The following is a 14,722-nucleotide window of genomic DNA, read 5'->3' on the forward strand; positions in this document are numbered from 1 at the left end:
GTTTCGTGTACTAAACATGTAGACACAAAATTACCTGTTAATTTCCGTGTCTAAACAGGTATAATACTTGTTTACCTGTTAGGTACCTGTTAATACCTGGTTATTTTTAAAATTAAATAAATATATATAAAATATATATAGTAATATTATATCCCATTATCCATTTATCCCTAACCCTAATTCATTCTTAGTTTCTTACAGCCGTCTGTCTCTCAAGTCTCAACATCCATCCTCCCTCTCACACCGTCCATCACCCGAAACCCGTCGCTGGCCTTCCCTCTCACGTCGGCCATCACCCGCCACGGCCATACTCTCTCCGGCCTCCACCCATCGACTTTTATGTTTTATTTTAAGACTTTTATGAACTTTCGTCGACTTTTGTTTCGCTAAAAGGTTGTCAAATATGTGTTTCTAAACAGCTATTATCGTGTACTATCGTGTATTATCGTGTATACCAGGTATTGACAGGTTCGTGTTCGTGTTTGAGTTACAGGTACACGATAAGTTTTCGTGTCGTGTACAGGTATACTCATTTCATGTTCGTGTCTTATCGTGTACGGAGGTATACACGATATGCCAGCCCTAATTTAAATAAACAAACAAAGCTATGCAATCAATAAAGATTTGTTTAGTAGTGTGTTTAGATGTTTTATTAATGTGAGGCCAAATTTCAACACTAGTTATTGATCAAATTATTTTAAAAAAATAGGAAAAGAAAAATGTATTGCAAGGATGCCTGATTATTTCTTTAATTAATATATTAGCATTTATTAAACTAATTTTAAATGGTTACCTAACATAGTTTAACTTACTCCTCATAAGTCGATCATATTGGTTTAGAGCATTCTCATCCCGATTTTCAAATCCAAAATTAAACTAAAACACATTATATTTTTTTCTTATTTCCAACTATATAATATATTTTTATAAATGTATTTTTTCGCTTACAATCACTTTCAAAAAAATATTAAAAAAATTATAGATGATGAACAATAATTTTTCAAATATATAAAGAAATCAAACATATTTTTTTTTTTACTTTTTCATCGAATTTATAATGGTATGATGCATATCCTATTGAAATGCAGATGTTGGTTCAAGTCTTTGCAAATTAAAGGTTAAATACTTAAATGAGTATTTAATGTAAATAAATTTGGTGTTAAGAAAATATGTTATATGGGTTCCTGCAAGTTTTGACCGAAATGATAGCAACAAGGCCAAATTAATATATTAATATTATAACAATAATTATTTTAAAGTTACACTTTATCTTTTATTAATTAAATCATTTATGATTATATTTTAATTAATAATCATAAAGTTTATAAATCTGATTCTTCGAATTGACCGAATATGAGTTGAGTGATCCCTAAATCTCAAGAATGATCCTTCGAAACACCATCTCCCAGACCCACCACCTTCAATTTCAATTTCAATTTCAATTTCATAATAATAATAATAATAATCAACCATCAATCCGGACATATTCTTCTTCAGGTATTACAATATAACATAACATATTAACTTAATAATAATAATAATAATATTCCATCAACAACATTGTAACTAATTATTATTATTATATAAACTTTGCAGCAGAGAACACTCCAATCGGGTTACCAGTTCGTCCTAAAACCCTAATAACTTTACTTAAGTCATTTTGATTTTGATTATTATTATTATTATTGTTATATGAATTGTGAATTGAAGGATTATTTGTGGTGTTAGGTAGAGGTAGAGGTAGAGGTAGAGGTAGTTGGAGATTAATAGTTGATAGGCGTGTCTCTGGTGAGTCTCCTCAGTGGATTGGTCCTGATGAATCCTCTAATTATGCACCAATTTCACCTCAGGTATCCATTTCAACCTCGCCTCGTTTTGACTTATGAGAGCTCGCACTCGATTACTCATTTTTTTTCAAGCTCTGTCTTGGCTCATTTATTATTTCTTAATTAATTAATTTGTATATGTTTTTAAATTATTTTTGTATGTTTTTGAGGAAAACATATATAAGGCTCGAGCTCGTGTAGTTCCTTAAGCTAGTGAAATCTTCCCGGTTATGCAATGCCAAATCAATACATAGAGGTCCAAAGGTTGTGAAGCATTAAAATACATGAGGCTCGAGCCGGGCTTGACAACTAAACGAACTTTACTTGAGGCTTGGGCTTGGCTAATTACTTTATATACGTTTTTAATTGTTTTTATATGTTTTGAGAAACTTCTTAAACGAGCCTAAGCTACGCTCGAGCACGTGTAGTGCCACCGTAAACAAGTGAAAGTTAAGTTATGCAGTGTCAAATTAATGCATTTAAGTCTAGAAGAGGTAAAACTTAAAAATACACAAGGCTCGAGCTCAGGCTTGATAACTAAATGAGCTTTACTTGAGGCCTGGGCTCGGCTCGAGCTCAAAGAAACTCTGCCTGTTTTGAGCTCTTAATCGATCCGGTCGCAAGTAGCTCAATAAGAACCAAGTTTCATAATTGTTTCATTTAGGTCGTTTTCAGTTTAAACAATTATGAAAAGTTTCACAATAATGGAACAGTATTGAAGGTTGAGTGGTATTTATGATTTTATGGCTAGACTAAAGTATGAGTGACTTTATTGGAACAATACTGAAACTTGGTTACTATTTAGTGATAATTCTTTTCAAGTTCTAATATGAAGTAGTTGTGCGAGGTAATCCTAGAGAAAAAGGTTGTTGAATAATAACAAGGTTTCGTAATTGTTCCATTTAGGTCGTTCAATTTAAACAATTGTGAAAATTTTCACAACAATGGAAGAATAATAAAACTTAAGTAGTTTTTATATTTAGAAAAAGGTACGAGTGATTTATTCGAACAATACTGAAACTTTGCCACTATTTCTGTAATTCATGATTTTGTTATATTCTTCATGCTTGTGATGAGGCAGATACTTGAAAAGGAGTCTTTTGTCGATGTTTTGAAGAAAGCCAACTCGATATTACCTCAAGTAGTTATTGCTACTACAATATTGGCTCTTGTCTATCCACCATCTTTCACATGGTTTACAAGCAGGTTAACTAATATTCCCTTATTTCCAAAATGTTATTCCTTAATATGAAGTGTCTGTATGAAAAAAAAATTATATTTCAGGTAATATGCCCCGGCTTTAGGCTTCTTAATGTTTGCAGTCGGGCTAAATTCAAGTGAAAAAGATTTTATCGAAGCGTTTAACCAACCTAAAGCTATACTTGCTGGTTATGTTGGCCAATTTGTTATTAAACCGGCTCTCGGTTATTTGTTTGGCACATTGGCGATGACATTGTTTGGTCTTCCAACTTCATTAGGTAATATTATTTTTTTCTTTCAAGGTTTATTATTATTGTATGGTTAATTTGAAGAGTGTTTGATGCAGGTGTTGGGATCATGCTAACTTCGTGTGTTAGTGGGGCTCAGCTATCGAATTATGCAACTTTTCTAACGGACCCCACGATGGCCCCGCTAAGCATCGTTATGACATCAATATCTACTGCTAGTGCTGTTTTTGTGACACCGATATTGTCGCTATTGCTCATTGGAAAGAAGTTGCCTGTTGATGTAAAAGGAATGATTTCCAATATTTTGCAGATTGTTGTTTCACCTGTTGCTGTCGGCTTGCTTCTTAACCGGTAAGAAAATACTTGAAGGTCGGGTAACGGTTCAAAAACAAGTTTGTGGTCAAACATGGTTTTATATTTTAGTATGCCAACACTATAGTAACTTCTTTTGTTAATGGGTGCATTAAGTATGAGATGAAAATAATATTTATATAAGAAAGAATTACACGAGTGGTCAAGGGTTGTTTGATCATTTCTGATTTCACATGTATTTAAAAAGTAAAAATTTAACCTTCATCCACGTCAGGGACCATTTGTGTGTCATATGCATACGTTGGGACCAGTGGTGCACTTTCTCAAACTTAAAAGACTAAAAGTGAAATTCGGATATACGACACCGACCATACGTGTAATTCTTTGTTATTTCAATTATTATATGAATGTTTGTATAAAACACAACTGAAACTGACCTGATCATAAGTAAATAGTTAAAATTTCCACCTTAAACTCATATCAACTTCAAGTTTAACGAGTAAGAAGTTTGACTTTAAAAAATCAAACTAAGCTTTTGTTGATTTTTTTTATCTTACACGCGTTTTCTTGTATATACAGGTTTTTGCCAAGCATATCAGGTGCTATCAAACCATTTTTACCACCATTATCAGTATTAGTGACATCTCTATGTGTCGGGGCTCCTCTTGCAATTAACATCAATTCGGTTTTATCGCCTTTCGGGATATCAGTTTTATTACTTGTTACCTCATTTCATTTATCAGCATTTATACTTGGATATGCATTTACTGGCATTGCTTTTCACAATGAACCAGAAGTCAAACCTCTTCAAAGAACACTTTCTTATGAAACAGGTTCAAACATTTCTTCTTACTGCAATTTAAAAATGCCTAAAAATTTTCTTTTTTTTTGTTACGAAGATTTGCAAATTATTTATATTATGTGACGCTCACCGAACTTTACTTTATATAGGTATGCAGAGTAGTTTGTTGGCCCTTGCCCTAGCAAATAAATTCTTTCAAGATCCACTCGTTGGCGTACCTCCTGCAATATCAGTAAGTTTGTTTTTCTAACTGTTTAACTAACTTGAAATAATCTTACTATCTCTACCCGTATGAATTAAAAACCCTCCCAAACGTGCCCTGCCACATTAGATTTCCATTAATCTTTCAAAAACACCTGTTTTCTCTCCAACCCCACAAAGTACAAGCATCCATACAAATCCTTACATTTCTACATCATCACAACTTTCTAATTTATTTTTATTAATCAAGTTATTTTTTATACCAAATCAAATTATTTATAAATTTTTATTAACTCATTATAATAAGCAAATACTTTGTTAGTAAGATAAGTTATATAAAGTAAAGTATTGTACAAAAGAAATAAAAATGGTGTAAAATTTTGTATGAATTAATTTTTTGAAATAAAATATTAATTGTTTTTTTGTTATTTATCCAATTACTAAGTTTAAAATGATTTAAACCTAATAGTAAATTTTGATGTACAAGTCATTAAAGTACATGTGTACAAGTTAACGGGGCCCGTAATTTTGAACGGGCAAAGCCTTTGGGGGTGGAGGTATCCACCAAAAACTCCCCAAATGCCACCTAGGCGCCACATCAGTTTTTTTCTTCACACAATTCTCTATATGGGCCATGGGCCGGAGATGGTCTTCTTGATCACTTTCTTTGCGTGGCCCGCCTTTTTTTTTTCTTGTACATGAAGTAACTGATTCGTTTCTTGGTGTTTGTGCAGGTTGTAATCATGTCACTAATGGGGTTTTCTCTTGTGATGCTTTGGGCTAAGAAGAAAGTATGAGCTCAGAACTGATTAGTTGATATTCCTCATTCTTCTGTTTTTAAATTTTTAAAAGTTCCATTGAGAATTTGTATAAATCTTGTAATCTTGAAAGGTATGCAAACGAATCATTTCATAGTATTGAGGATTTCTTGCTACCAAAATCCGCGTAGCTAGACTTGGATCCTGGTAATAGTGCAAGATCAGGAGTTACCGCGAATGTGATGTTCTTGGTGACTGCATGCAATTGTTCTTTGTGTCCCTAAATCCGACTTTGACCTGTCAACATCAAAATAGACTTTAGAAGTGGTCCCCGAGCCTCCACGTCAGCTAGAGGTGCACAAACAGGTTCTAAACTGGTTTTGGTTAGGTCAACAAAAGTCAAAAACGGGTTACCGGGTCGGGCTGGAACCGGTTCTTTATGGTGTGTGGGTGGGTGGGTGGGTGGGGGAGGGGGGGGGGGATCGGGTTTGGCCGTTCAAGTAGGGTTGACTTGTTTCAAAGTATAGTGTTAGAACCCGCTTTTAGCCCTACAGGTCGAGTCCGGTCCAAAACTGATTCAGCCGACTAGTTTCAAAGTCGGGCTGCTCAAAGTCAATATAACCTTTTAATATTTTGTTAATTTTCATTGATACCGAGTGTTGTTACCTTTTCATCCGAACCATTGTCAATTTGGATTTTGGGAAGGGGGGGGGGGGGGTCAAAGGGCGATATTGTATTAACAAGTCATACACTCAAAATATTATGAAATAAGTAAATAAGAATTATGTTATTAGTTAAACCATTACATTTTTTATGAAAAGAATAGTGAGAGCCTCATGCCTATAAGGTACTGACATAATGGTGTGTTTTCTAAACCACGTTAATGGAGTTTTTTTGTCTGTATTTCAAAATAAGTATGCTAGATGTCGTTCTCACTTAACTGAGTTGGTCATGAGTTTTACCTTATGTTCTTCTAAATGGTTCTTTTTGTTTGACATAATGCGTACAAATCTCACTGATATCTCATATTCTTAGATTTTATGGGTTAAGCACCACTGGATAAAGTTAGTTTCACGAAATCGGACACCCCCTAAGAGTATTTCAGGAGTTTTGCATTTGTATGTCGTTCAAACAAATAAGGTTTTTTTTAAAAGATAAAATAAAAATAATAAGTACTTTGTTGAATTGTCAAGGTGTTTCTGACAGGAATCTAGTTTCTTGTACAACGTTATGGTGGTATGATTGCGTGAGATTTACCAATGCTCGTATTTGTCTGTATTACTATTGTCTCGACAAACTGAAAGCCCACCTCGATTCTTGCACTTTTGCAAATAGGCAATTTGATATGGGCATGCAAATTTCCCAAATAGCCCATTTAACCCTTTATATAATATTCTTTTGTAGAAGTGTGAAAAATTATTATAAAAAAAATCAGAAATATTTTTATGAGTTGATTTCGCAAAAGGATATCTTGATAGTTGCTACCCAAGAGGCTTGGTCTATTTTTTTAACGGTACTCGAATATCAAATTCACCTCAAACCACCCAAATTAGCTAGAGAGTACATCTATATATTGTCCTTCGGATTAAGATGAGAGTTATGTTAATAGTTTTCTCTAAGCACAATGGAAAATCTCTACATGACCATCGTAAAAGATAAGACAACACTCGCATGACCATGTCTGCAGATGTCACAAATGTCCACCGAAACACGCGTGGGTATCCACGACACCTAGTTTATCAAAGAAAACATTGATGATTTTATGTTGGTATCATAAACCCTTTTAAGAGTATTTTACAGTAAACATTAATGGATTAATTACTTTTGGCTTTGTATGCTACTCTCTCTAAAAGATAGTAATTCTTCATCAAGAATCAAGTATCTTCATGGTTTGAAAGATTTCAGTTTTATTATATTTATCACATGATATTGGCATTTATGTTAAGAGAATAGTTAATTTGAAGTGAAGTGTCAATGAAAAAATTATAAAATATTTAAAATATCTACATTAAATTATAATGAGAAAAGTTTAAAATATTTCATATGGTCCACAACGTTTTGAAATTAATGTTTGGGTATATACCTAGTTGGATATAACCTTTTAAAAAACTATTGCTAACGTTTGATATTTTAAATCATTTAATTTAAATATCTAATCTTCTCAAGTTGATATTTCTCTCAAATATATCTTTCATCGTCGTTCATTTTATTAATAGTTAAGACTAGTGGAATACAAAATCATATTTTTAGTAAAACTATATAAGCCTTTAAAAACGATTTTGTCAGCTCTATATAGTCGCTTATGTAACAACATAATCAATCTTTTTTCCTCTTTCATTATAACTTCAAACAGTTCGATGTAATAGATAAAAGTGGTTATACAACGCTTCTAGAATTCTAAAAAGGACTTAAATTGGATTTCTTGTAACTTTCATTATCTTTAAAATATTCATTGTCTTTTAAATATAAGGAAAATACTTAAAGAAAAAACCACTTCATCTACAGCTTTCTTATCCATAAACTATAGAAATTAACCATATGAATTGAATAGTGACTTTTTATGTTTATCAACTCACAATTTATTATTTATAAACTTTTTATTAGTAAAAGAGAGAAAGAAAAGACCAAAAACTAATTAAAAAGGCACTATGTACAAAATTTAAAAGACAAAAGTGATTTTTAATTAAACTATAAAGATAAAATTAATGAAACAAAAGTGATTACAAAGTTGATTATTGACAAAAGTAAGTTTAATCTTTTTAAATACAAGGGTATATTTGTCTTTTGACACCAACAAGTGGTACAATACAAGGGTAATACAGGTATTTCATAGGAATCCTAATCCAAGTTACATAACAATAACTTATTCACAAAGAAAAATTCAAATACCATTTCTTTGTTATTATTACCTTTCTCTCTCTTCATCCCCACTTTATATAAACCCCTCAACCCCTTTATTCTTTCCCTTCAATTTACACACAAAAATATTATTAATAATAATATTCACACACACACAATAACAATATTATTAACATTCATTCCAACTTCAATTCATAAGATGGGATCCGATGGCAACAAGATGAACGACGGTACAAGCTTCCAACCTTCCGAGCCGACTCCATGCGCCAACGGCTGCGGCTTCTTCGGAGCCGCCGCCACCAACGGCTTCTGTTCAAAGTGCTTCCGTGACTTCCGGATCCAAGAAGAGCAGGCCGCTGCGGCTGTAGCCGCCGTCGACAAGCTGGTCAACTTCTCTACACAGGCCACCGCCACGTCATCTTCATCGTCCGGATCTGAGCCGGTTTTGAAGCCGGCTCAAGCCGAGCCGGTGAAGAAGCCGTCCAACAGGTGTTTGAGCTGTAACAAGAAAGTTGGTGTTATGGGGTTTAAGTGCAAGTGTGGGGATGTGTTTTGTGGGGTCCACCGGTATCCTGAGAAACATGAGTGTGAGTTTGATTTTAAGAAAACCGGTCGGGAGGCCATTGAGAAGGCGAACCCGGTTGTTAAAGCTGATAAGGTGGACCGGATCTGAAAGAAACCGGGTCGGGTCAGGGTGTATGGTATGGGAATTTGTTAGGTTTTATTATTTGTTTTTAGTTTTTTTAAAGGTTTGGATTGGATGATTAAATGTAAGGGGAACAAAAAAACAAACATAAAGAAGTGAATTTGGTTGAAGTTGAATATAATTTGATTTGGATGTTTTACTTATGGTTTTGGTTTATTTATTTCTTATAATAATATTAATAATAATATAATATTAATAAATTTGGTATTGAAAAAATTAATTAAATTAGTATATGTTGCCGTCTAAGTTTTGTTTCTACACCCTTCTAAAGTTTGGATTGCTTTCAAACATTTATTGGTGATTAAGTTATCTTACTGGACACGTATGAAGCTTCTTGATGGGTATCTCTATGTTTGAATATGGTTTAATGTTTTGGTATCATAAAAAGTAACGTCTTATTTAAAATATATTAAAATAAATGAGCTTTAGAATAGTCTAGAAGCTTTAATTTATATGAAATATTAGTTGGGACTTGGGAGTATTTAGGTTGAGAACAGACTTTATTTTTTATCTATGTTAGATAAGAAGCTTATTGATTTTTATATGGTATTTATACTTTATTAATTTAAACTATAGCAAGTTGTCATGGATATAATTTTTTTTTTATTTTTTAAATTTGATAAGTATGGTATGGTATTATCAGTTTGGTATTAAATAAAGAGAACGTTAGAATTCCAATGATTACTTCCCTTTTGTTTTTTTTTGTTTTCGTCCGATTTCATACGTTGTATTTTTAATAATAAAAATAAGCATCTTATAATTTATAAACATGATGGTTTGGCTATTTGGAACTTTGGGACTACGGATTGCTATCACCACTCTTGTTGATCTTTAATCCATATGTAGTTTTTTTTAACCATTTCTTTGGAAGTTTATAACAATAATATTTACTAATTTTAATACAACTATTTTACTAATCTTTACTAAATACAAAATATATAATAATCTTATTATACAGAATTATACACGTGCTTTTCATATGCAAACTAAAATTTAAAATAATGTTTTTATTTTATGTAAATAAATATAATTTTCAATAAAATTATATATAAATTTTGTTAACAAATAGTGTGATACATGATTTTATAATTCTATAACACACCAAATTCTCTTAAAATCTAAGAGACGAGTGAGCAAAAACATCGAAATGGAGAAGAAGCAAAGGCACCCAAAGACGCCACTCCTGCAGACTGCAGTGCAATATTCTTAGTGGTTTGATTGGCCACATCAAATGGTGGGGTGTGAGACGAGTACCGATAATCTTACCTGTTGGATTTGAATTATGTAAATAAGTTGTGTAAATCTTTTTTTTTTTTTTACCAAATATTCATCTTTTGTATATTATCACAATTCTTTGGGTATAAAGGTGATTCCACTATAACGTTTCTTAATTTCTTGTATAATCCATAAGTATTTCATAGTTTTGAATATTTGTTAGTATATAGAAAAAGAATTTTTTTTGTTAACATGCTTACATTAGGCTAGTGAGTTTAACCTATGTCACATGTAAGATGGATGATACTATCCTTTTATCATTACTATTATGTCCTCTTCGAGTATACTAAGTGTAGAATTAACATCTTGATTTCAAATCTGTTCACGGAACTTGTGTGATAAGAGTGTTTAGTGTTCACTTGTGTTTATTTTCCTTTTTGAGGTATTGGACTAATGGACTTAGACCGAGAGTTAGTTCGGGCTGATAGAAACATGTATGGGATGGAAGCTGTTGCTTTGGATCGGTCTTGGTTGCAATAGCTAGTTATCTTTTGTCGTACCTCTTTTATGTCTCCGGCTAGAGGTGCGCAAACAAACCAATTTAAACCCGAAATAGTACGTAACCGGTTAGTACCCGATTCAACCCGGTGGTTAGAAACCGGTTTATAGTATTGATTTCCGGAACCGGTTTATAGTATTGATTTCCGAAACCGGTTATTAGTTTTTTTTCCGTTTTCCGGTTATTTACTGGTTAATCGGTTCGGTTATACCCGAAACTGGTTATACTGGGTAGGGGTTTCATCACTGAAAACCGGTTAGTACCCTAACTGGTTATTGGGCTAACCGGGTAGTTGACTACGTTGACCATAACCGGTTTGTGCACCAATATCTCCTGCTTGTTTGCTCTCTAAACAACGAGCACAATGGGTTGTCCTAATTAGAGATGAGCTCAGTATCGGTATCGAAAATGCTGATACCAAAATTCTCAAAAAGTGGGGTACCAGTATCGAAAATGTGGTACCTATACCGAAAGCAATAATTCAGTAAAATACCGGTACCGTACCTCTTTCGAAACTTCAAAAAGATGATATCAACTAGTCCTTATAGCAAAAAAGTCATGAAGTTAAAGGTGTTTTTTGCACTTTTGGTTATTATGTTTGGGAATTTGGATATGTACTTGAACCATTCCGATGATTATGAACAGTTTGGTTATAACTTATACGTAAACATGAATTTATTAAAATTTTAAATGTTTTAAAGTACTATTTCGGGTTTTGACACCTTCTTTATATACTATTTAATTAAAAGTAGCATCCCTACTTTATATACCTTTAATTTCAAAAAAGTTGGGCCGAAACCATGCTATGAATGTATAAAATAGACCACTCTTGTAATTAACTAAAGATTCCTTGCGTTTTGGGACAAGGCATCAATCCCCTCTTCATATATTGAGCAAGCCCATTGTTGTCATCCTACTTGACATCCTTAATGACAAAGTTTCGATCCATACCGAGCGCATTAACTTGGTCCCGAAAGTAGTCCCATTCACCCCAAGACTTTACTTAGTACACCCACTTTTTGATAAAATGAACTAATATTTTGTACATGTAATGCATTTAACCTACTTCGTCGCAACACACGGGTAAAAATGCTTGTGTATTAAAGTGCCACCATATAAAATGGAGTGTAGAAAACCATACAGTTAAATAAAATAATGTTCTTAGGTAAAAAAGAAAAAAATAAATATAAAAGGAACATATCAGCCACATGTGTAAGCTTAAGTTATTGTCTCCTTTGACTAATTTACAAAAAGGCAAAAAAGAGCATATCAGTTATCACTATATATATCAGCTACATGTATAAACAGTGGAATAGTCTACTGTAATCTTGTGCATAGAAACTTCATATTAAATGATATGAACACTTATATAAACATGCATACCAAGCATGTTAGTAGAACATCACCAATGTTTAAAATTTCCAAATTATCCAAAAACCATGACTCATTTTTAAAGTCAAACAACAGGCATGAAAATCCCAAAGTGTTAACAGTAAACAAAACATAGACTATTAAGAAGAAATTGCTATCAACTTACATGATTTAATCTCCATATCTTGCTTGTCAGCTCCAAAATTTGTATCTTCACCTTGACTTATGTCAAAATCCTAATAACATTAATGTGTCACGGTTACATGTTCAACCTCTCCGTCATGCTTCTTCATTAAAGGTACCACACTTCTTAAATCCCAGTGTCAAATAGCATAGAATTTGGCTGGTCAAGCAGAAGTAGAGATTCTATGTAGGAACACACAAAAAATACAAAATTTACTTCGTTAATCCCTAGATTAACGATGCATCCTGTGTCATGTTCATAAACAGCAAGTATATGTGTTCTAGGGGCTCCAAAATGACATTCTACATTTGCAATTACAGCTTCACCTCTCAGAGTACATGATATTATCAATAGAAAATAGCTTCGTGAACGATTTAGGAACACCATCCTCCATAATCCATACACCAGACATGTCTTCAAGCACAACAAGAGACTCCTTCAGCTTATAGAATCCCAAATCGTCAATAGCCATGCACGCTAAAACATCCGGGAGATATATTTCTCTAAATTCTTCACTTGTCATATCAAATGAAACAATCATAAACCTACATGTACCATCTATAGCAATCCTATCAGCAGCGGGCCAATACAAAAGACCATCTACGGCTACACCCACGCCTTCTCGAAATACGTTGAACTGAATTGTTTTACTAGGGAGATTGCCATAAGGAAGTCTCCAAACCCCTGCGCTTAATGTAAAAACCTCAACTTGCCACGGGATGCAACTTATACTTTCCATCATCCTCCATTTATTAATATACATGATCTTGACAATCTTAGGATCGATAGTCTCACGACAAACCCCAAAACCTAGAACGGTTCCATATAACAACCCATTTGTCACATTAGGCACATTAAGAGCGAAGGCTTTTCTAATGGAAGGATTCCAAATTACAGCCTTTTCAGTTGCAGAGACAGGCCCATCGTGGCCCTTTTGATAATCGCCACACAAACATAACAAGCCGTGAGAGCTGCCGATTGTGGTAGTAATATTAACCAGTGGGGGAATAGTCGGAGAAGCTTTGTGATTAGGGAAAGTATCATCATCAACAACCGAAAGGTATTTTGGCTTAGATTCAGCGAAATGATGATTCCTTACAAGTAGATGTTCTTTTTGACCGATATAATGAGCGATAAAATCAGCACCATCGATGGTAGACTTCCATGTTTTCGAGACGGTCCGGCATTGAATCAACGATTTGAGAGGAAGCCTTTTGATGATTTCCACTTGTATTTCAATTGGTATGTTGTCGGACATTTTGATTATGATTATTTAAAAACCTTTTCAGAGGCCTAAAGCGAAATAAAAATCCCTATACATAAAAAGAAAAGACGCAGAGTTGTCATTTGAACTATATATTTTCTGTCATGTCCTGGGTTGTTAGCCCAGTGATAGAGACTTAGACAAAGTCTCTGAAATACCCAAAAGATCCTCGGTTTCGAGTCCCAGCGGCAATAGGGGAGTCGTGTTAACCCGAACCCAAATAACATTTAACCCAATTCAAATAAACCCGAAACTGAACAACCTGGACCCGATTAAGAGGGAACCAGAAACCCGTAGGTTGTCGTCGAATTCACATATATAATCAACAAAAAATCTATTTTCCTCACATATGTTTCGTTTTGTTGTGAAGATGATATGTTGTTTTGCCATACTCACACATATATATCAACAGGAAAATCTAGTTATCACTTAAACAATTAACTTATTGTGTTAGAAAGTAATGCTGGTTGTTTAAGCGACAAAACATATTCGGTTTGGTTGACACGATTTGAAAGATCATACTGGAAGTGTTTTTATTTGATATATTGTGGTTATTACATAGTTATTAAATTCGATAGGCGCACTTAAGGTGCATAGGCATCTTCTAGGCTCTAGGCGCAAAAAAAAGCGTGGACCTGAGAAAAAAAAGCACACTTAAATAAAAAAATCTTAAACAAAATTTGTAATGGCAAACAACAGCTTATTCAAATACCAAATCATTTCAAAAGCATAATCCTCAACCATAGTTACCAAAATCATATGAAAATACAAAATAACCAAATTGTTCATACTACAAAGCAACAAATTCATAAAGTAGTAAATATAACTTTAGCAAGTAGGTTAAAACAAAGCATCTTGTTCATGCATCTTAACAGAATTAACAACATAATCGAAAACAAAAATTAAAAAAATAAATAAATATTACCAACCTCTTTTCTTCAAGTAGCCTCTGGAATCGTGTTATAGCAATAACCAAAGGTCGTTCATTATAAAAGATAATAGAGTTAATTTTGTTAATCCCATAAATTTAGGTAAATCGTTTATTAAATAGATCAAATAAAATCAAAGGAAATACATAAAAAATTTTAAAAATATTCAGTTGCCTATTTTTCTCCTATATTACTATGGGTTATTATCTATTAATATTGTGTAAAGTATGCATTGCAACTTGTAATTCAAAAACCCGAATAACGATTAACCACACCCCAACCGATTAA

The 14,722-nt window shown here is 33.2% G+C and overlaps 1 protein-coding gene and 2 pseudogenes across 1 annotated transcript; 2 read left to right on the forward strand and 1 right to left on the reverse strand.

The window, feature by feature from the left end:
• Positions 1 to 1,744: 1,744 nt before the first annotated feature.
• LOC143574000 (putative sodium/metabolite cotransporter BASS6, chloroplastic) lies at positions 1,745 to 5,754 on the forward strand. Its single transcript, XM_077058737.1, has 7 exons — positions 1,745 to 1,850; positions 2,908 to 3,032; positions 3,111 to 3,304; positions 3,373 to 3,625; positions 4,166 to 4,419; positions 4,538 to 4,620; positions 5,324 to 5,754. Exons 3-7 carry the CDS (start codon positions 3,139 to 3,141, stop codon positions 5,384 to 5,386), a joined length of 819 nt encoding a protein of 272 aa, XP_076914852.1. The 5' UTR covers positions 1,745 to 1,850; positions 2,908 to 3,032; positions 3,111 to 3,138; the 3' UTR covers positions 5,387 to 5,754.
• A 2,479-nt stretch (positions 5,755 to 8,233) lies between these two features.
• Positions 8,234 to 9,049, forward strand: LOC143574013 (zinc finger A20 and AN1 domain-containing stress-associated protein 1 pseudogene; annotated as a pseudogene).
• Positions 9,050 to 12,367: 3,318 nt separating this feature from the next.
• Positions 12,368 to 13,499, reverse strand: LOC143574009 (F-box protein CPR1-like; annotated as a pseudogene).
• Positions 13,500 to 14,722: the final 1,223 nt, after the last annotated feature.

Source organism: Bidens hawaiensis, unplaced genomic scaffold, assembly GCF_021521415.1.
Source record: "Bidens hawaiensis isolate Kalapana, Puna unplaced genomic scaffold, B.hawaiensis_p1.1 tig00026819_1, whole genome shotgun sequence".
Lineage (NCBI taxonomy): Eukaryota > Viridiplantae > Streptophyta > Magnoliopsida > Asterales > Asteraceae > Bidens > Bidens hawaiensis.